This window comes from Jaculus jaculus, chromosome 16 (genome assembly GCF_020740685.1).
Source record: "Jaculus jaculus isolate mJacJac1 chromosome 16, mJacJac1.mat.Y.cur, whole genome shotgun sequence".
NCBI lineage: Eukaryota > Metazoa > Chordata > Mammalia > Rodentia > Dipodidae > Jaculus > Jaculus jaculus.
In genome coordinates, this window is record NC_059117.1 from 48,843,059 (window position 1) to 48,864,941 (window position 21,883).

General features: G+C 42.2%; 1 protein-coding gene across 2 annotated transcripts in view; it reads left to right on the forward strand.

The window, feature by feature from the left end:
* The window catches only part of Cacna2d3 (calcium voltage-gated channel auxiliary subunit alpha2delta 3), an 877,750-nt gene that overhangs the window by 803,776 nt on the left and 52,091 nt on the right, over positions 1 to 21,883 (forward strand). For both annotated transcript variants that reach the window (XM_004652732.3, XM_045136092.1), the window contains 4 exons: positions 1,462 to 1,537; positions 4,806 to 4,858; positions 6,701 to 6,756; positions 17,659 to 17,770. In XM_004652732.3, the coding sequence (XP_004652789.3) occupies positions 1,462 to 1,537; positions 4,806 to 4,858; positions 6,701 to 6,756; positions 17,659 to 17,770 (297 nt within the window). The remainder of the gene's footprint in view (positions 1 to 1,461; positions 1,538 to 4,805; positions 4,859 to 6,700; positions 6,757 to 17,658; positions 17,771 to 21,883) is intronic.

Below are 21,883 nucleotides of genomic sequence, written 5' to 3' on the forward strand. Positions count from 1 at the left end.
ACAAAACAAAACAAAAATAATGGATTCATTACATTGGAAGGGTTCTCATCTTTCTCTACCTATCCCAGTGCTTCCATTCCATTGGTGCATTCACCTTGGGAAACAGAATGCCTTTCTCTTCATTGGGTACTGCCCATTGGGTACTGCATTGGTTGTTTGGGTAGTGAGGAAGCTGAGAGACAAACACCATTCTAGACCCAACAGGTAGGGCATGCTCCAGTGTTCTTCCCATGCAGGTAGTAAGTGCTAAGCAGTGCACTGTTCCAGAAAGGAAATCCTGTGGGGATTATTCCATACAGACCCGTCGAATTGACTGCATTAAACTACTTAACATCATACTTGGCAAGTGTTCCATATCAGGATGGACAATGAGTACCTGTCCTTTGGGCTGCAAGGAATTCTGGGAGGGCCACTGAATGGCAGTGGCTACAGTTTCTAGGTATGGTTTAAGGTACTTGGGGCAGTCAGTGTTGTGCCCTGTTACCAGAAAGTTCCATTCACCTTTACTTTGGAAAACTGTCCATGGAGAATCAAGAGGATCTCAAGCAATTGCAAAATATTTTTGCAACTAAAACCTATGCTTTTTTTTTACCCAAGGAAATAAAATGTCAACTTTCTTTGTTTCACCAAGAGTTAAGAATGCGCTCGTCACCCCAGGTCGCAGTCAGTGAGCCACCTGGTTCCCACGCACTGTCACTGCAGGCCTGTCTCCCAGAATATGAGACATGGCCACTGGTCCTACCATTGTGTAACCTAAGGTGCTCCTTCCCAGTCTCATTTGCCAGGTGTAGCAGACAGATTCAGGTTGGCTAAGATGAGCTTCCAGACCAGGCACAGCTATGGAGGAAGTGCTTTATTGAAGTTTACAGATCCAGGGGAAGTTCCATAATGGCAGAAGTTGGCCCTCTATTAAAGAACCAGAAAAAAACAAAAACAAAAAAATATGAACAAACAAACAAACAACAAAACAGAAAAAGCTAAAAGCCAAAACCCACACAGCACAGCACACTTCAGGAACTCCAGCTAGGGACACTTTGCATATCTTTAGATGGAAATTTCAAACCCACCACCACACCTTAAGATCCACCCAGTGACACTGCCTCCAGCCAGGTGGCTGCAGATCCAAACTATAAACTAATAAAACACTGAATTTATTGTGTGTTTGAGGCCAGCCTGAGACTACCAGGTCAGCCTGGGCTAGCCTAGGCTACCTCAAAAATCAGAAAGAAAAAAAAAGATGGATTCATAACATTGAAAGGTCTCTTACTCTGCCTGTGCCCATCCCATGCTCCCCTTCATATGATCTTTATCCCCTGAGTGGTGGCTGGACTATTTGCTGATTACCCCTGCTTGTTAGACTGTCACACATGATACTTGTGACTGCTCACCTTGCTGGCCTTTGACATCTTGTGGCCTCCATGTCTTCTCCTTTCCTGATGCCACTTTCCATTTTCCCTACAGAATCACCCTCTACGACTACCAAGCCATGTGCAGAGCCAACAAGGAGAGCAGCGACAGCGCCCACAGGCTCCTGGATGTAAGTGGGAAATCACCACCCAGCAAAAAATTCTGAGCCGTGCTGTGTATCTCTCTGTGGGAGCGTGGCTCTCTCGTTAGAGTAATCATGTTTATCTTTTCTCAAGGTTTAAAGGTATTTCCTGACTTTACTTGTTAAGAAACTGCTGCTGTTCAAACCCAAATCCAGGGATTAGATGAGTGAAAACAGGTCATGGTCTTAAATGGTTTCATAGGGCAGTCCCTTGTTTGATTGAAAAGGGAAGGAGCTTTGCAGAATCTCTGAGTTTTATATGAGAGAATTTGGTTTTGTTTAGCTGGAAGCTTCCTTTTGGCAAGTTATAGAGCTCACAGGCTGTGAGTGAACCCACTTATTTATTTATTTACTTATTTGAAAAAGAGAATGGGCATGCCAAGGCCTCTAGCCACTGCAAATGAACTCCAGATGCATGTACCACCTTGCACATCTGGCTTATGTGGGTACTGGGGAATCAAACCTGGGTCCTTTGGCTTCGCGGGCAAGTGCTTTAACCACTAAGCAATCCCTCCCATCCTGAACCCACATTTTAATAGTAGACACCTGATTATGCTGCTCCTGATTTTCAATACTTTTGGCTTTGGAGCTGGGTCCACTGATCATGTCACAACTGAGAATCAAGTCACACAGTACCATATCATTAGAACCTAGCTTTAGATGGCCAGAAATTAACTATTATAATTTACTCCTGGTTAAAAAATATAATTTGCAACATACAGACAATATCAGTTTGGCCTCCATTTACCTAATGATGCAAAGTATAGAAAGGTGTGCCTCTATACAGCCAACATAGGGCTATAGATAGAACTTTTGCATTGTTGTAATTTTGTAAATAATAAAATGTAACATAAAGTTTCATTCAAAATAGATTTAAAGCCATTTTTATTTTTAAATGTATATTCCCTATATTGCCTGAAAGGCATAAGATATTACAAGGAAATTATTTTAAAACCAAATATTTAATACAATTCTCCTGTACCAGGTGAGTAAGAAAGAATTCCTAGCTGAAAATTTTCTGAAAGGTAACCAAGAGTTGGGTATTTTGGAAGATGCCAACTTTAAAAAGCTTTATTTATTTATGTGCAAGCAGAGAAAGATAGTCAAAAGAGAGACAGACACACAGAGAGAGAATGGGCGAGCCAGGGACTCCAGTCCTGCAGATTCCAGATGTAGGTGCCACTTTGTGCATCTGGTTTTACATGGGTACTAGGGAATCAAACTCAGGATGTTAGGCTTTGCAGGCAAGCGCCTTAACTGCTGAGCTATCTCTCCAGCCCCAACGATACCACTTTTAATGGAGAATGTGTCCTTCCAAAACTGACTTCTCTAAACTTAGTTTGAAGCTTTCTAGATTTGAAATGCCCCTGCCCCATGCCCCATGCCCCATGGCCTGGGTAGATTTTTTTTTTTTTTGGTGTTTCCAGATAGGGTCTCACTCTAGCCCAGGCTGACCTGGAATTCACTATGGAGCCTCAGGGTGGCCTCGAACTCATGGCAATCCTCCTACCTCTGCCTCCCAAGTGCTGGGATTAAAGGCATGCGCCACCAGGCCCAGCTGGTAGATTTTTATAGGGTTAACAAACCATAGAAGTGATCCTTGAAAGTCTAGTCTTTCTTATTAGTTTCTTATTAGTTTTTAGTGGTTTTTATCCTTGGCAAAGATGTAAAGTTTTAAGCCCTTATTTGCCCTTTGTTTATTAATTTATCCAACTGAGCTGGCAGTGCTTAATCCCCTGTCCTTGTCCCCAGGCCTCAAGGTAAACCATCCCTTGTGGAGCTTCCACAGCCTCCTAATTCCTGATTTTCTTAGCTCTGGTACACAGTACCATCTAAGCAAGGACAAGGATGCAGAACTGACCCCCAAACCTCATGGCAAAGGCACAGACCTCTAGGAGCATTGGGTTTTAGAAAATCATGAAAAGCTCACATGTTCATCTGACTGATCCTGGAGCTCTGCTCTGATTCAAGGAAGAATATTGAAGGGCAAAGTCACACCCCAGCAAGAGACACACAACAGGAGGAGGAAAGGTGGAGGGCTGGGAATGCCCCTGTCAATTTTTATTTTTTGTGGTTCTACTCATTTGCATTCTGGCCAAGATAAAATGGTTAGAGGAATAGAAATTCCTCCGTGTTTTATTTAAAACTAGGTAAGGCCTCTACTCTCACTTCTAGTTCAAATGCTCAGAGTAGGATTCACAGTAGTAGTTGCCTCAGAAACCCAGAGGTGGCCACAAAAGGGTCAGAGGTTTCAGAATGTGACATCTGGATCCTGGCTCTGCCAGTGCCTCTTGGTCTGCACACCACTCACATATCTGGCATACCTGGGTACAAAGAGCCAACTGAAGGGGACATGGTATATTCTCCAGAATTCAGGAAATTGAATTATCCACATAAGGAAGTCTCATAGAGTAAACAAGCCGACTGCTTTTTCTAATTAAAAGATTCTGAAATAAAGATTAGGCTGTCAATGCCCTCTTTTATAGAGTGCAGGGGATTTTCTGTGGGGGCGAAATCACATGTTTATGTGGTTATCATTTTTTTTTTCAAGTTCAAATATGTAAGTGTGAGGAAAGACAGCCCAGTCTGACATAATTCATGGAGGCATTAAAATCAAGCGCATTCACCATGTGCTTCTGCCAGTGAATGGCCTACAGTGGTGAAGAGCAGCGGGCCACCTCTCCAGAAGGGAGCTTGGCGAATTACCATTGGAGATGAGTGACCTGACTCGAGCCTCTGGGCGTTCAGCTGCAAACATTAGCCCCCTGAGGGCGAAGGTTTTGTTGAACTTCCTCTTCCCTCCCAGCGATAACCCTTGTATTGGGTCATGTTTATTTTACTTGTAAATCACATCTCACTACAGGGAAGTTCAAAGTTTTGAAGTGTTAGTTTTGGGATACATTATCCAACTGCTTTCTTTTTAGCCTGAGAATTGCCGGATCCCCATTTATTTAGAAGGATAACATTGTCTTTCCATAAATGCCTTAAGTCAGAATACAAACTTGGGGTGGGGGCTGGAGAGATGGTTTAGCAATTAAAGATGCTTGCTTGCAAAGCCTGATGGCCCAGCTTTGAATCCCTGGGACGCAGGTAAAGCAAGATGCACAAAGTAGACCATACATCTGGAGTTCATTAGCAGTGGCAAGATATTCCATTCACCCCTCCCCCTACTTGCAAATAAATAAATAAAACCATTAAAAGAATACAAATTTGGTATATGATCCATTTTTAATAGATTGATTTTTTTTTCTTCCAGCCCTATAATGCCTTCCTGTCAGCAACCAAGTGGATCATGACAGAACTTGTCTTGTAAGTACCATCGGCTGCATGTTTTTTAGGAATTATATTGCTTATTTTTTTAGAAACTGAGTCAGGAGTTAGTCTTTTCAATATTGATCATGCTTTCAATAGCCTTAGATTTCATGATAACTCTGAATTGGACTCATTGAACACTTCATATATTGGACATGGGGAGCCCAAATATGCAATTGAAGTTATTCATGTTCTCTCCGTATGCCTACATGGTATGTCTTCATTGTTCAGCCAACTCACAGCTTACAATACATGAGCCAAATGTATTTACTGTAGTTACTGTTAAATTTAACATGAGTGTCTGGCTGTATTTTTTTTCCACACAGCCTGGGTGGGCTGTGGTCAGGAAAACACACTCCCATACTGCCCACCTCTTCTTGGGGTGTCTTGGGCTTATGCAAGAGGTTAAGAATTTACTTACACAGGCCATAGAAAGTATGGAGGTGGGGTGGGGGGCCCTCCCAGGTGTGATTGGATCTGTAACCTCATCAAACCAGTGTCCTCTTCGGAGGGCACTAGATGCTTCTGTGACTTGGGTCAGATGTGCAATGTCACATAGAGGAAAAGCTTTTAGAGCAGGTATTGGACACATTGCAGTCACGTTGTTCCAGGAAAGGAAAGAACTCCACGGGCATGCATGTTAACCCGAGCCCACACTGCCCATCAGCCTTCCCCTGCCCAGGCCCCAGGGCGACTTTGAAGGTAGATTCCTCACTTTTTTGTTTGTTTGTTTGTTTATTTTTGTTTTTGTTTTTCGTGGTAGGGTTTCACTGTAGCTCAGGCTGACCTGGAAACCACTATGTAGTCTCAGGGTGGCCTTGAACTCACAGCACTCCTCCTACTTCTGCCTCCCAAGTGCTGGGATTAAAGGGGTGCAACACTACACCTGGCCTGATTCCTCACTTTTTGATAAATAGACACTGTCTTCATTATTTTTTTTTTGCTTTAGTGTAATATATGTCTGTGTATGTACAGATAAATTTAATATTTATAATTTTTAAATTTAATATGCATGGATTCAAAATGAAATCCAGTTTTCCATACACAGAAGAGACAGAAGAGATGTCTGGTGGTAGAATTTTGATGGAATAGGAGCTATTACAGATATGAGAACAGAGCCTGAAAAATAAGACTGGCTCTTGATCCATCTATAATATGATTTATATTTTGTTTGCATCCTATAATAACAATTGAAAAAATGATCTTTATGAAGTTAGACTGTGGCATATTTTCATATAAAAACTTTTCCACCCCCACACTTACACAAGACATAAAAACGAACTTGTACTGCAATATGAACTAGGAAAGCATCATTTATTGTTGCAGACCATGGGTAGAGGAGAGTATTCTGTTCATATTTCTGAACTGAGGCAGTAGAGACCAGTCAGCCAGTGGTTATTTAGTGTGCAGTCAAAGTAGGTGATATTAATAGTGAATAACAACAACTAGAAAAAGACCTGAGTCTAGATGACCACGATTGCAAGGTTGGGCTGGTACTGGATGGCAACACAGCATTGTTTTGATTTTCTCAAGGTAGAATTTTACTCTAGCCCAGGCTGGCTTGGAATTCACAGTGCAGTCTCAGGCTGGCCTTGACTTCATGGCGATCCTCCTACTTTTGCCTCCCCAATGTTGGCATTAAAGGTGCTACCATTCTGGCTGTAACAAAGCTTTTCTAAAAAGTAAGCAAAGCTCTGGGAACTCAGCCAGCCATGTTGATGTCTCCAAAGTTCAATGCTAAATAGGCATGGGGAACTGTGCCAAATGACACCAGAATATCACTGATCTAGCCAGAGAGTCAATGACCGAGTCATGTTTGTTTTTCTGTCACCTGTTTAGATTCCTGGTGGAATTTAACCTCTGCAGTTGGTGGCACTCCGACATGACAGCTAAAGGTAGGTAGCAACTGGTTTGTGCTTCCTATTCTAAGAGATGACCATCCATGAGTGACCACTTAGTGGCATTCATAAAAACCACACAGAACAGCTCTATCATCAAGTCATTGTGCAGAAGGCCATACATACAGCTCAACGCAAAATACCTCAGTTCTCACCACCCATGTTCCCTTTCACCTGTAAGTAGTCATACCTTGCCCAGGAGAAGTCTCCAGAAAGCTGATGCCCATGTATAAAAGGTGCTTGCTTCTTTTACACTTGGAATTTCATGGCCTTTGTCATCTCTTAGCATCCAACCATAGCTTAGTGCATAGTGGGTACCAAGTCATTCCTATGCCAGGCCTGATTCTTAATCATCCCTTACCCCCCTTTCCTGGGTGAGTTCTACTTTTATATAACATGTATGTGTATATATATATATATATATATATATATATATATATATATATATATATATATCTTTAAGCAGAGAGAGAGAGAGAAAATGGGTTCAAGGCCCTCTAGCTGCTGCAAATGAACTCCAGATGCATACACCACTTGGTATATCTGGCTTTACGTGGGTACTGGGGAATTGAACCTGGGTCGTTCGACTTTGCAGTCAAGTTTTTTAACTTCTGATCCATCTCTCCAGCCCTGTCATTTTGTTTGTGATGGGGATACAATCTTGCTAGGTGGCTCAGGCTAGTCTCTACCTCCTGAACTCAAGCAATATTCCTGCCTCAGTTTCTTGAGTAGACACAAGCTGTTGCATCTAGTTCTGTAAGAAATTTTAAATGCAATTTAAAAGATTATAGTAAAAGTATAGTAGTTCTTTCTGTGGGTTGCAAATATCTTTAAAAGGTTTGATTCCTCAGTACTCATGTAAGCCAGATGTACAAGGTGTTACATGTATCTTGAGTTCATTTTTAGTGGCTAGAGACCCTGGTGTGCCCATTCTCTCTCTCCCTCTCTATCTGCCTTTCTCTCTCTCTCTCAAATAAATAAAAATAAATATTATAAAGAAAACATAACAAACAGAGCCTGAGATACAAAACTCACTGTCCAATGATAGGAGAAAAAGACCTGGAGTTAAATGTGTCAGTCAGCAGTTTGATGAATGGGAAGTCACGAGACAGAGATCAAAATATGAATTGGAAGAAAAAGAAAGTCAGTCACATTCTCTAAAAAGATGTTAGACAGTATGAGTTGACTTTATTTTGAAATTGCATGCAATTTGTAATAGGAGGAAGAATGGGCCGCAATGGGGCTTAGTTGTACAGCACTTGCCTTGCATGAGAAGGCTGTATTCAATCCCTACCACTGCCAAAGAAAAACAAGACTAGAAGGAATCTATAATGGATGTTTATTTGTCTTGTTCTTTTCTCTTTTTATTTATTTATTTGTGAGAAGACTGAGAGAAGATGTATTAGTCAGGGTTCTCTAGAGGAACAGAACTGCTAGAATGAATTATTTTTAAAAAGGGAATTTATTAGATTAGCTTACAGTAGTCCTATAGCAGTTGCAGGTCTGAGAATTAAGCGATGGTAGCTGCTCAGTCCACATGACCAGATGCCTCATAAGTCCCCCATCTGGCACTGAAGGCCTGGAGGCTTCCTGAGGAGCTGCTGGATTTCGATCCCCACGGGTCTGCAGTTGGTGCTGGTCTTCAGTCCGCGCTGGTCTTCAATCCATGCTAGAAGGTAGCGAGCAGCTCCAGCAGCCAAGTGGGAGGAAGAAAGGGGCTCTTTTCACCCAGAGCTTCCTTATATAAAGTCCCCTCTGAGTGGGGCCACCCGTTCTGGGGGAAGGGATCACTCTGGGGGAAGTACTTCCTACTTTATTTTCTTAAATTTTTTTTTAAATTTATTTGAGAGTGACAGACACAGAGAGAAAGACAGATAGGGGGAGAGAGAGAGAATGGGCACGCCAGGGCTTCCAGCCTCTGCAAACGAACTCCAGACGCATGCACCCCCTTGTGCATCTGGCTAACGTGGGACCTGGGGAACCGAGCCTCGAACCGGGGTCCTAAGGCTTCACAGGCAAACGCTTAACCGCTAAGCCATCTCTCCAGCCCTACTTCCTACTTTAATTGATCCTTCCTGGAAGCAACCTCTGAGAGCCACTGGGAAGGGATTTCTGTGGATTACTAAACAGATCAAGTTAACAACACCTTAACCACAGAAGAGGAGAGAATGGGAGGGAGGGAGGGAGAGGGGAAGGGATGGAGGAAGAATGGATGGGCCAGGGCCTCTAGCTTCTACAAAGGAACTCCACATACAAGTGTCACTTTGTGCATCTTGCTTTATATGGGTGCTGGAAAATTGAGCCCCACCCATTAGGTCTTGCAAGCAAGTACCTTAACCATTTAGCCATCTCTCTAGTCCCCCTTTTCCCTTTCATTGAGATAGGGTTTCACTTTGTAGGCCTGGCTGGTCTTGAACTCATGCCAGTACACCTGCCTTAGTCTTTGCCTACTTATCTTTTCTTTTCCCACAGCGTCACTTATAGAAGAAAAAAGTGAGATTAAAAGGAAATTAACAGAGGTCAAAGGACTGAATTGTATCTTGGTTCAGGCAGCTCTGTGTAGCACCAATGACCCAGGATGAGTACCCACCCCATCCAAACCAGACCATCATGCTGGGAGGTCAGCAGGAGTGAGCTGTACTCCAGGAAGGAAGGCTGTGTGCTTCTGCCTCTTGCTAGCCAAGGTTCTGGGAGGCCGCTCCTTCTCTCAGAGCTCTGGATTCCTCATCTGCCAGCAGGGGTGGGTGTGAGAGGAGACTGAGGGCACACACAAAGTCACGCACAAGTCCCCCGTGAGGAGGCCCGCGCTCATGTTTGTTTGTTTGTTTTTTGGTGGGGCGGATGGTCTTCATCTAAAACATCAGCTATTTCTGATGAGTGAACTTCATACAGAGGGCAGCAGGCTGGTCAAGCTCTGCAGCTCACCTCTCATCATTCTCCATACGTCCAAAGAAGGCTCCTCGCTCTTCCGCTCTTCCTCCTGCCAGCCTCCATGCCCACAGTCCCCATTGACCCTTGACCTACACCTTGCCCCATGATTGGACAGTGTTTTTAAGTTTTAAAAAATATTATTTACTTATTTTCAAGCAGAGAGAGAGAGAGAGAAGTGAGACAGAGAGAATAGACATGACAGGGTCTATAGCCACTGCAGGTGAACTCCAGACACATGTGCTACTTGTTCACCTGGCTTTACCTGGATATTGGGAAATCGAACCTGGGCCCTTAGTCTTTTCAGGCAAGTACCTTAAGCACTGAGCAATCTCTTTAGCCCTGATTTGACAATGCTGAGATTGTGTTGAGTCCCTGTCATTAAGGTCTTTTGCCTACTTCAGTGTTGTTGGTTTTTTTTTTTTTTTTTTTTTTTTCAGCTGTCAGAGGAGTACAGTTCTGTCTCCAAGGAGCCATTGCAATGTCTGGAGACATTTTTGCTTTTCACACCTTGATCCTGGTGTGTAGTGGGTGGAAGGGCCAGGGATGCCTCTCAGCATCCTGAGTACACAAGACCGTCCAATAGCAGCATAGTGCTGAATCAAGATGCCAATCAACATGCCACTGTTGAGGAACCTTGACCTAAATCAATGTGTGGAGGGCAGGGGGCAATGAATAAGAAAGATAGCTTTGGGCGGGAGAGATGGTGCTTGCCTGCAAAGCCAAAGGACCTAGGTTCAATTCCCCAGGACCCAGGTAAGCCAGATGTACAAGGTGGCACATGTGTCTGGAGTTCATTTGCAGTAGCTGAAGGCCCTGTCAGGCCCATTCTCTATTTGGCCCCCGTCCACCCAGAAAAATAATAAAAAAGAAAGATAGCTTCGCATAGAGCTTCAGAGATACTTTGAGAGGTTCCTACTCTGAGGCTTACATCCCCAGTCCCCTCCACAGCTGGCCCAGACAGTTCAAAATGCTCATGTGATGCTGTAATTCTATGCTTTGTGTGAAGAATCTTGTTTGAAATCTTCCTAAAAGATAATATCAAAAATCATTTCAGGGCAGGGGAGATGCCTCAGCCAATTAAGCGCTCTTCTTGCACAACTATGAAGGCCTGAGGGGCCTGAGACTTCCTGACTTCAGATCTTCAGCCCCATGTACAAATAGCCGGGCACGGCCCCACATGCCCTTAACCCCAGCTCCCACAGGGGAGCAGAGACCCCAGAACACTTGAAACCCCACAAGCTCCATAGTTAGTGAAGGAGACACTGGCCCAAAACAAGAACAGATGGAAGAATGATGGAATTGTTCACCAGAAGTTTCACTTAGACCTCCGCAGGCCAGCATATGGGGTGTCTTAAGGGCACATCCATTGCTAGACACTACACATGCGTACACACACACACACACACATACACACACACACAAGTAAAAATTAAAAAAAAAATATTTAGGGCTGGAAAGATGGCTTATCAGTTAAGATTCTTGTTTGTGAAGCCTAAGAATCTACATTCATTTCTCCAGTACCCATGTAAGCCAGTTGTACAAGATGCCACACATGTCTGGAGTTTTTTGTAGTGGCCAGAGGCCCTGAAATGCCCATTCTCTGTATATGCCTCTTTTTTCTCTCTCTCTCAAATAAATAAATAAACATTTAAAAGAATAATTTAAAGGCTAGAGAGATGGCTAAGCAGTTAAAGTGCTTGCCTGCAAAACCAGAGGGCCCAGGTTCAATTCCCAGTACCCATGTAAAGCCAAATGCACAAGGTGATGCATGTGTATGGAGTTTATTTGCAGTGACTAGCAGCCTTGGAGCACCCATTCTTCCCCCCCACCTCTCTCTCATATCTGCCTCTTAAAAATAAATGCTACTAATTAAAAAAATTAAAAATGTATCTCACTTCACTGCCAGACTGTGACATCTTCATCCCACTTATTGTAAAGTGAGCTTGTCCAGTAGTGACATTGCTGACCAATGACATGCCAACACAGAGCATTTTGACATTTCCAGGGAGCTGGAAACCCTTTCACATTATCTTCAAAGCCTTCCTCCATATACCTGAGTGATGGACATTGATAGAATCTGCCACCAGATCTTTCTGAAGCACCTGAACCATAGGTGGGAAACTTGAATGTATACTCAAGGGAGGGAGAGGAGAGAGGAGAGAGGGGATGAGACAGCAAGAGCACACGGACCTAAGAGAGGACCTGCCACCACAGCTCCAGTACACTGCAAAACCCTGCTTTCCTTTGTGATCCCAGGGGTAGAGCTAGGAGCCCCATATAAACTATGTCACCAAGTTCATAGCCATCCTCTGGGCATGACTCTGAATTGTTCTGGGTTACATATGAAGATACTAAACAAATGGAGTTTCAGGAATTCACCCACAAGATTGCTCTTATTAGAATGTCTTATTACAAGTCTATATCAGTTCCAACCACAAGATTCTTCATTCTAAATTTAGTATTCCCTCACTAGATAAAGACCCTAAGCTGAGACATACATCTTTGTTTTAGGTAAAAAATGGGATCCATGATCTCACTGTCTATTTGCCTCATTTCCTTGATAAAGGTACTGCTCTGTTATCACAGAGGCTCATTTGGGCAATATTGCATAGAAAGAATGCTGCTTGCTGGTACCCGGTTAGGTCATGAATATATCCACATTCATCAAGACAAAAGGAGGGGATGTCTTTTCACATGGCACCTGTCTTCATTCCTGATTGTTCACATGTAATTACTGTGGACCCAAGTCACTTATTTTCATCAGCGACATTTGTTGCCAAGGCAATTAAGGCAATCCAATTGTGTGGACGAGTCACAGGATGTTTCAAGGGGAGTGAGTGATGGTTCATGGTGACTTCAGCTTTGGAGAGCAGGAGTGGAGGAGGAGCATGTGATGCCTGTGTGTTGATGGTGTTTCCTTCCGCGTGTAGTAAGTGCTGCTTGAATGTTTTCTGAGAAGGTTTTGGCTGATTCCTGTTTAAGTAAATTGAGATGAGGGGTGGGAAGTGGCTCAGTATGGGTGAGGATCTAGGTTCCAGTGTAGCACCGCGGTCCATAGAGGCATGCACACTGTTACATGTCACTCTGTAGGTTCAAGGCAGGCTGTATCTTATCTCTGAGCCCCAACTCTTTCTTCTGAGAAAAGAAAAAACTTGCCTAACCAAAACTATGTTCGTTGGGTGCCTATACCTCATGCATTTGAAAGCCCAGAGTTAAAACAGCCCAGTGCATAGCTGGAAGTGTTGGTTATCAGTTTGAAATTCCATAGATGCGCAATATTGACTGGCTAATACATATGGTATTTTACATATACAAAGGAAGGCCCATGTTAGATTAAATGTGGTCATGGTTTTCCATGATTATTTGTTTGCCCCCCCCCCAAAAAAAAACACATCAAGTGACTCCTAGCTAATCTATAGTTGTGCTGCAAATAGTCACTGCTTACTGCCACATCAGTATGGGTCTAAAAAATAAAAAAGAATTTCACTTCCAGAAATGATCAGAGCCAAATGAGTCTCTCCATGGAGCATGGTGGATTCATTCCATGGGCCCAGATAATTAGAATTAGAGATGCCGGAAGGACAGGGCTTATTTGAATCGCATGTGTTTCTGAGTCTCTTGGCCTACCCCAAAGACCTCTCTAGCTTTCTCCCACTGGCCCAACTTCACAAGTATTGAGGTTAGACGTGTGGGAGCTAAAGAGCACAAATTCACATTTTGGCTCTACCACATACTTCTGGTGTGTTTTGACAATTTATTCCAGTCCTTTCACCTCTACTCACTCTATTTAAACAGAGATTTTTTTTTCATAGACTGTCTTTAATTTCATAATATTTTGCCATTAAGTAAGTCAGTTAATATTCATCATGCATACAACAGTTCCTTAATGAACTTGGTTGTTCATTTGCATGTATCATATCCACTTGTAAACTGTGCTATTGTGAATACTATCTTTATTTCTCTTTAACTGGCACATTCTTTGAAATCAAAGCACTTTAAAAACGAAATCAGAATCACTTGTCATGCACAGAGAAATTGATGGAGAAAATAACTATGAAAACAGAATGTGTCACCAAATTGTAACCAGAAATGGTGAACTTATGTTGTGCTTTCTTCACAATTTCAGTGAAATAGATTAAAAAATCAAAATGAAAAGTGGTCAACAATTATGACAAAACCAACCAATAAACAAACAAACAAAATCCCCCTAATCAAAGGTGTCTTCAGAGATAACGACGCTGCAGGCCCGGGAGGAGAGAGGCTCCTGCCAGACCCCTTGTGTGCGGACGTGGGTTTGGAGAGCCTTAGCTGTGGCATAAAAGAGGGGCAATATAGCTCTATCACCAGGAACTGAAGTTCTCCTATTTGTGTTGTCTACTTTATTTGCTTTTAAAAAAAAAAAAGAAAAGGATAGCTGGAGAGGTGGCTTAGTGGTTAAAAGGAACCAGGTTAGATTCCCCAGGACCCATGTAAGCCATATGCATAAGGTGGCACATGCATCTGGAGGGTTTTTTTTTTTTTGTTTGTTTGTTTTTTTTTTTACTGGCTGGAGGCCCTGGCTCACCCATTCTCTCTCTCTTTCTGTAATACATAAGTTTTAAAAATAAAAATATTTTTAAAATACCAGTAGAACCATTATACTAGTGTGTTCATCATGCAGTTTAATGACCCTTCCAATGAGCTAGCTCTGTGAGACACAGAGAGACAGCATCTGAGGCAAGGCCCTTCAGGACAGAGGCAGTCACAAACACTGACACTATACAGGAGGGTGGCCACCTGCTTGTCTCAGAAAAGGTTGGAGGCATGGGAACTTGAGGAAGTTAGACACATGGCCATGGCAACTGTAACCAAGAACACAGGTAGAGATGCCATATCTTTATTCATCTAGTTCTTGAATGGTATAGTGACTTGAGTTTTGGGATTCCCATTTTGCAAATGAGGATACTGAAGTGTGGAAAGTGACAGGTCACCCAGTAGTGACAGGATCCATAGTCCCCAGCATGTGTGCTCTTAGTTAACACAATTACTTATATAATGATTTAGTTCCACAATTAGCTCACTTTCTGAAGAGATGGTTATGCATATCCATGACCTTGTAAGAAATGTACATACCTTAATCCCTCTATTCCCCAGCACCACCCTATGAGGTGACTATTGGTGAGATATCCCCCCTTAATGTTATAATCAATAAGATTGTTCTTTTTTTTTATTTTTTTGAGGCAATCCCAACAGACTGGTCTTTTATGTGTGTATGTGTGTGTGTGTATGTGTATATGTGTGTGTGCATGAGAGAGAGAGAGAGAGAGAAAGAGAGGATTGGAACACCAGGGCCTCCACCCACTGCAATTAAGCTCCAGATGCGCATGCCCCTGTGTGCTTGTGTCACTGTGCATTTGGCTTATGTGGGACCTGGAGAGTCAAACATGAGTCCATAGGCTTCGCAGGAAAGCACCTTAACCACTAAGCCATCTCTCCAGCCCAGGATATTCTTTTTTTTTAGTAAATATTTATTGATTTATTTGAGAGATAAAGAGACAGACAAAGACAATGAGAGACTGGGTGTGCTGGGGTCTCTAGCCACTGCAAATGAACTCCAAATGCATGTGCCACTTTGTGTATCTGGCTTACATGTTTACTGAGAAACTGAACCTAGATCCTTAGGCTTCAAAGGCAAGTACTTTGACCACTAAGCCATCTCTCCAGCCCCTTATTTGGTTTTTTATTCATAATATCTTTATTTGGCTGGAGAGATGGCTTAGTGGTTAAGGTGCTTGCCTGTGAAGCCAAAGGACCCAGGTTTGATTCCCTAGTATCTGTGTAAGCCAGATGCACAAGGGGGTGCATGTGTCTGGAGTTCATTTGCAGTGGCTACAGGACCTGGAACACCCATTCTCCCTCTGTTTTCTCCCTCCCTCTCTGCTTGCAAGTAAAATAAAAATAAATTAAAAAACTAAAAAGCGTCTACTTCCTTTGAGGTTAAATAAGAAAAAAATATTAAGTGCACTCCAGTCCATTTCCTCAAAATGAATAAAGCTCAGAAGAAAGCCCTTAGGTCAGAAGCCGTCATTTTAGGATACAAATGCATAGAACATAGTTTCCTGACTGCCTAACAATTACTTATGTGTTAGCAAGGAGGTATTGTGCTTGCAGTCACGTGATGGCTGCCTTAGAACCCACAGCATCACAAGTAAACAATTGGCTATGATTCCAACATCATGCCAGGAGTATCTGGAGTATAACTTGAAGTGTTATGTTCTATACATTATGTTTGTAATTCTAAATGTAAACTTAATACACACATATACATGTCCCACATGTATGATATATATGTCTATATATATATGCATACATATGTTCCATACATCTAGCAAAAATCTTGCACATAATTTGGGGTGATGGGAACTTGAAAGCATGCCACTGGGAAAATGTTAACAAGTAGATCTCCCATGACGTCAAAGTGCCCACCATCCTTGCCGTCATTTAATTTTATTTAAAAATTCTTATTTATTTGAGAGAGTGTGTGTTTATTGGTGACCCAAGGTCTCCTGCCACTGCAAATGCATGTGCCACTTTGTGCATCTGGCCTTACATGGGTACTTGGGAATTGAACCCAGGCTGTGAGGCTTTCTAAGTAAATGTCTTTAACTGTTGAGCCCTCTCTCTAGCCCCATTGCCATCATTTGAATGCCATAGTTGCATCATTAGGATGCGCTGAGAATTCAGCAATGTTGTGTCATTTCCTTCTCTCACAAACCTTAGAGAACTTTACTGTCCTCAGTTTACATGCCAGGAAATGTCCAGTGGGTAAAGTGCCATGCACAGCATCAGCTTGGGTCTCCAGCACCCATGTAAAAGCTGGGTATGGTGCCATGTGCCCATAATGCCAAAATTTGGGGGCGGAGTCAGGGAGTTTCTAGGGCAAACTGGCTAGCTAAGGTAACAGAATGGGTGAGCTCTGAGGTCAGTGAAAGACCATGTTTCAGTATATAAGGTACAAGGCCTTGACCTCTTGCCTCTGTGTGCACATGCAAATGCACCTGATCACCTACACGCACATGCACACACCCTGACCAACACACACACAGAAGGACAATTGAGACTTAGTGAACTTAGAGATATTTTGAGTCCTTTCACACTAAACATAATTTGTCTAAATTATTTAATCACCCAGGTTTTGTGGCATACCCACTATGAACTGGGCCATGTGGCTGGGTTATTTAGAGCTTTAAAACTGGCATGGGGTCTAACTGGTCAGGAAGCTGCATATGATTTGATGCAAGGCTGTGCCTCAAAGACATTGTGCATTTTAATAATTTTTTTTTTTATTTTATTTGAGAGCGACAGACACAGAGAGAAAGACAGATAGAGGGAGAGAGAGAATGGGCGCGCCAGGGCTTCCAGCCTCTGCAAACGAAGTCCAGACGCGTGCGCCCCCTTGTGCATCTGGCTAACGTGGGACCTGGGGAACCAAGCCTCGAACCGGGGTCCTTAGGCTTCACAGGCAAGCGCTTAACCGCTAAGCCATCTCTCCAGCCCGACATTGTGCATTTTAATGTTTCATATTTGAGTTTTCTTTCTATAATAAAAAGTGCACTTGTATCCTGACCTTTGTCCCATTTCATACATGTATTCTAATGTGCATATGTGCTGCCGTGTGCAGCTGCGGGTGGGTCTGAGGTCAGGAGGCCATGTGACTGATGCTCTACCAGGAAGTAGGATTCTCGTAATGCTTAAATGATAGCTGATCAAGCCATCACAACGGCTTCAGGAATTACAGCTTATAGAGTTGCCAGGCAGATGAAATCATTGAGCTAATTAGAAAATAATGCATTGTGCTGTGCCTAGAAAAATCACAGAGCAGCAGATGTGGAGACGCATTTGGAGCTGCCGTGGGCTCGCCGGGCGTGGGGCTGAGCCTGTGCTCTTCATTCCTCATCGTTCTGTTGTTGTTCCCCCACATCCCTGCAGCCCAGAAGTTGAAGCAGACCCTGGAGCCTTGTGACACTGAGTATCCCGCCTTCGTGTCGGAGCGCACTATCAAGGAGACCACAGGGAACATTGCTTGTGAAGACTGCTCCAAGTAAGCCCTGCCCGGCCCTGCTTTCCCTCTCCCTGCACACGTGCACACGCACACATGCACAAGTAGACATGTGCACAGCACACACATGCGCATGTACACACATACCCCCTTAGGTATGTACACACATACCTAATATGGACCTTTCTAGATAGGCCAGTGAGACCCACACACACAGCTACACTGAGAGCCAGAAACACGGCTTCCCTGTGGTGTGAGGACTTAATTTCTTTCATCAGGGCAAAGCGTCTTTTTTTTTTTCAAAGGTTGGAAAGCATTCAAAAGGGGTAACAACCTGGGGTATGGGAGGTTTTACTCTGCTGATGGTTTGGGAGAAATCCCAGTTGTGTTTGAGTTGTGCGTTGCTTCTCAGTGCCTGTAGGGAAGGCACTGAGCCCTTGGTGTAGCCCAGCCTCTCATGTTGGTCTCTCTGTGATCTAAAGATGAACATCTTTTAACAGTTCCACTGTTTGGGCAGCTGGGTAGTTTAGTACACTCATTGATTAATTAGTATGTTTTCAATTCTCTACATTGTATATATGTCATGCTATCCTTTGGATATTCTCTTTGCTGTTTATGGGTGTCTTTTGATGAATGGAAGTTTTCTTTTGTTTAATTTTATTTATTTTTTCTTACATTTTTTTATTTTTGAGAAAGAAAAGGAGGTAAAGAGAGAATAGGCATGCCAGGTCCTCTAGCCACTGAAAATGAACTCCAGACACATGTGCCACCTTGTGCATCTGGTTTACATGAGTACTGTGGAATTGAACTTGGGTCCTTTGGCTTTGCAGTCCAGGACCTTAACTGCTAAGCCATCTCTCCGACCCTCAATTTTTACTTTTTTTTTTTTGTTTTTTATTTTTACTTATTTATTTGAGAGCGACAGGCAGAGAGAAAGAGGCAAAGAGAGAGAGAGAGTAAATGGGCACGCCAGGGCCTCCTGCCACTGCAAACGAACTCCAGACACTCCTGCCCCTTTGTGTATCTGGGGAATCGAGCCTCAAACAGGTCCTTAGGCTTCACAGGCAAGCGGGTAACTGCTACGCCATCTCTCCAGCCCTCCAATGCTCTTTTTTTTTTTTTAATTTTCACAATTTTAATTAACATTTTCCATAGTTATAAAAAATATCCCATGGTAATACCTCCCCCCCGCCACACTTTCCCGTTTGAAATTCCATCCCAATGCTCATTTTTAAGTGTACAACATGGGAGTGTTTGTGTGACCATTTTAATTGTTCCTTTATAGAATTACTATGAGTTTCTGGTACCCAATCATTTGATTAGGTGATTAAGTAAAGCTGTTTCTATTGTTGTGGTTGTTGTTTGATGACTGGATAAATGTTGAATTTTATCGAAAAATATTAGAATATATTGTTTAAATAATTTCTTTTAATTCATTCATATTTTGAATTTCATTCATATAATTTAAATCTTATCATGACTGGTATACATTTCATGATTAAAATATACATTGTATGTACACACATACCTATCTACATACTCCCATATGTACATCTGTGTGCTGCTAGACATTCTGGTCAACTGAAATTTGTAGTCCTTTTAGTTCAAGTGATGTTCACACAATAATCAAGTGATACATTTCTCAGAGTGTATTCTTTCCCTTAAGAAATGCATGGCGTTGTGTGTGTTTGTGTCTGTGTTTGATATATTTTTATAATCCTAAATTTTATTTTATTAATTCATTTTTGTTGTTTTATTTATTTTTATTTATCTATTTATTTTATTTATTTATATTTTTATTACCTACACAAGACCCTCTTAATGATATTTCCCTCCCCTTCCCTACTTTCCCCTTCATGACTCTGCTCTCTGTCATATGCTGACCCTCTCTCCATTAGTCTCTCTTTTAATATGATATCATCACCTTTCTCTCCCATTAAGAGGGTCTTGTGTAGGTATTGCTACGTATTGTGAGGTCATGGATAGTGAGGCCAATTTCTGAGGGAAATATCATGGATTGTTGTCTGTAAGTATAGAAGTTGTCAATAAATACTTTTAGTAGTACATACGTTAGTTAATGTGAAAGGAAATATGGGTACTTTTCTAGGAAGAAACCATTATTGTTAGTATGCCAAAAAGAAGAAGAAAAAAAATGGGTAGATTTTCCTGTCTTGTGTTATCATTGGGCTTTGTTAATTAAGGACATTTTATTGTTACCATGTTATAAGGAAAGTTTCTCCTATTCTCTATTGTTTATGACATTTCTTAGGAGAAAGATTATCTTTCTTTTAAACATTTGGTCAAACTACATAAAGCTACCAGTGGCTGATGGGATGTGTGGAGGGGTAAGAATTTATAACTAAAGTCATTTCTTTTGTGGTTAGATGTCTCTGGATGCTTTAAAATTGCCTCTTATTTTAATTTATTATATTTAAGCTAGCATGAGAAGTAATGGGTTTCGTTTTGGCCTTTTAAGGCTCATACACATATTTTAATTCACTCTTATTTTATTTAGTTTTGAAATGACTTTGTGATTATATTTCCCAGAATATTGTCTATTTCATCTCACTTTTCAAGTTTATTGAATTCATTTATAAACAATGTCTTGCTTTGATATAAAATGCTACCATATTAGTTTCTTTGCCCCTTTTCTTTAAGAAAGATTAACTGGTACATAAAAACTATATTAGGTACCATGTTTCATTACATATTTATGTTGTGTAGTCTTCAAATCAGGGTAAATATTTCCCCCACAAGTTTTTATTATTTCTTCATTTAAAAACATTTAAAATCCTTTCTTCTAGCTCTCTTGAGAATATGTATAGAATATTATCCCCTTTACATTTGCAGTTTGTAATTCTCTCTCTTTCTTCCCATCCTCCCATTTCTCCCCCTCTCCCTTCCATCTTCCCTCTCTTCATATATATGGAGAGAGAGAGGGAGGGAGAGAGAATTGATGCACCAGGGCCTCCAGCCACTGCAAATGAACTCCAGAGGCATGCACCACCTTGTGCATATGGTGTTACATGGGTACTGGGGAATTGAACTTAGGGTGTTTGTCTTTGCAGGCAAGTGCCTCAACTACTGAGCCATCTCTCCAGCTCTAGTTCTCTCATCTCTAATACAGTATGTGGACATTACTCTTGCTGTTGAACACAGTGGATGACGGTTTGCCTTGACTGCTCATGTGTTCATCACTGGTTTAGAACAGTTATCTTAGTTTTCAAAACTTCAGGCATTTGATGAGGAAAGACCTGGGCATGCCTAGTCTATCACACCTTGTCCAAAGTGCCTTATGTAACTGACCATCTGCTCTTCTGCGATGACCTCGGTCCAGACTCTAGGTCAGAATGCTCTGCAGAATCTCATCTCTGTGCCTTTCTTAGTCTTTTGTCTCAGATGATGCTCCCCTCTGCCTGTCATGATGCTCCTCCTCTGACTCTGTTGGTGCTCCTCCTCTGACTCTGTTGGTGCTCCTCCTCTGCCTCTCACGGTGCTCTTCCTCTGCCTCTCACAGTGCTCCCCTCCGCCTCTCATGATGTCATGTTATATATTAATGATTATTTCTGTGGAAAAAGCCTACTTTCTCTTCTCAGCACATTAGTCTTTGATTTTCTGTTATGAATCTATTCATACTGACTGCCTGGGAGTAATTGCTCTGTAAGTCTTTATATTTAGGGGTTTCAGCACCATATATTTATCGTATCTCCCCAAGCATGCCGTCTGGGCTGCATGTCTGATTTCTCATGCCCGCCACCACTGCTTTCCCTGCCCAGAGCCTCAGGGAGGGCCAGCACATGAGGTTCTGACCCTTAGCTGTGTGTGTGCAAGTGGGTTGTCCTGTCTCTTTAATTTTACTTTTTCTTGGAAGCTTTCTTATAGTGAATCACACTGTTTCATGTTACCATTGTATCCAGAATGCCCACGTGATTATGATGGCTTCCAGAGCTGCCCAGTCCACTGTGTCGCAGTTGACTCTCCTGAATGGGGACATCTTAGTACCAGCATGGGAAAGCCCTGACATCTAATGGGCTTTGCATTGAGGCCTTGGAGGTGTATTGTTCAGAATGAGATACATGGCTTACTTCTTAATTCTATCTATTTATTTATTTTTTCTAATAGGGTCTCACTGCAGCCCAGGTTGACCAAGAATTC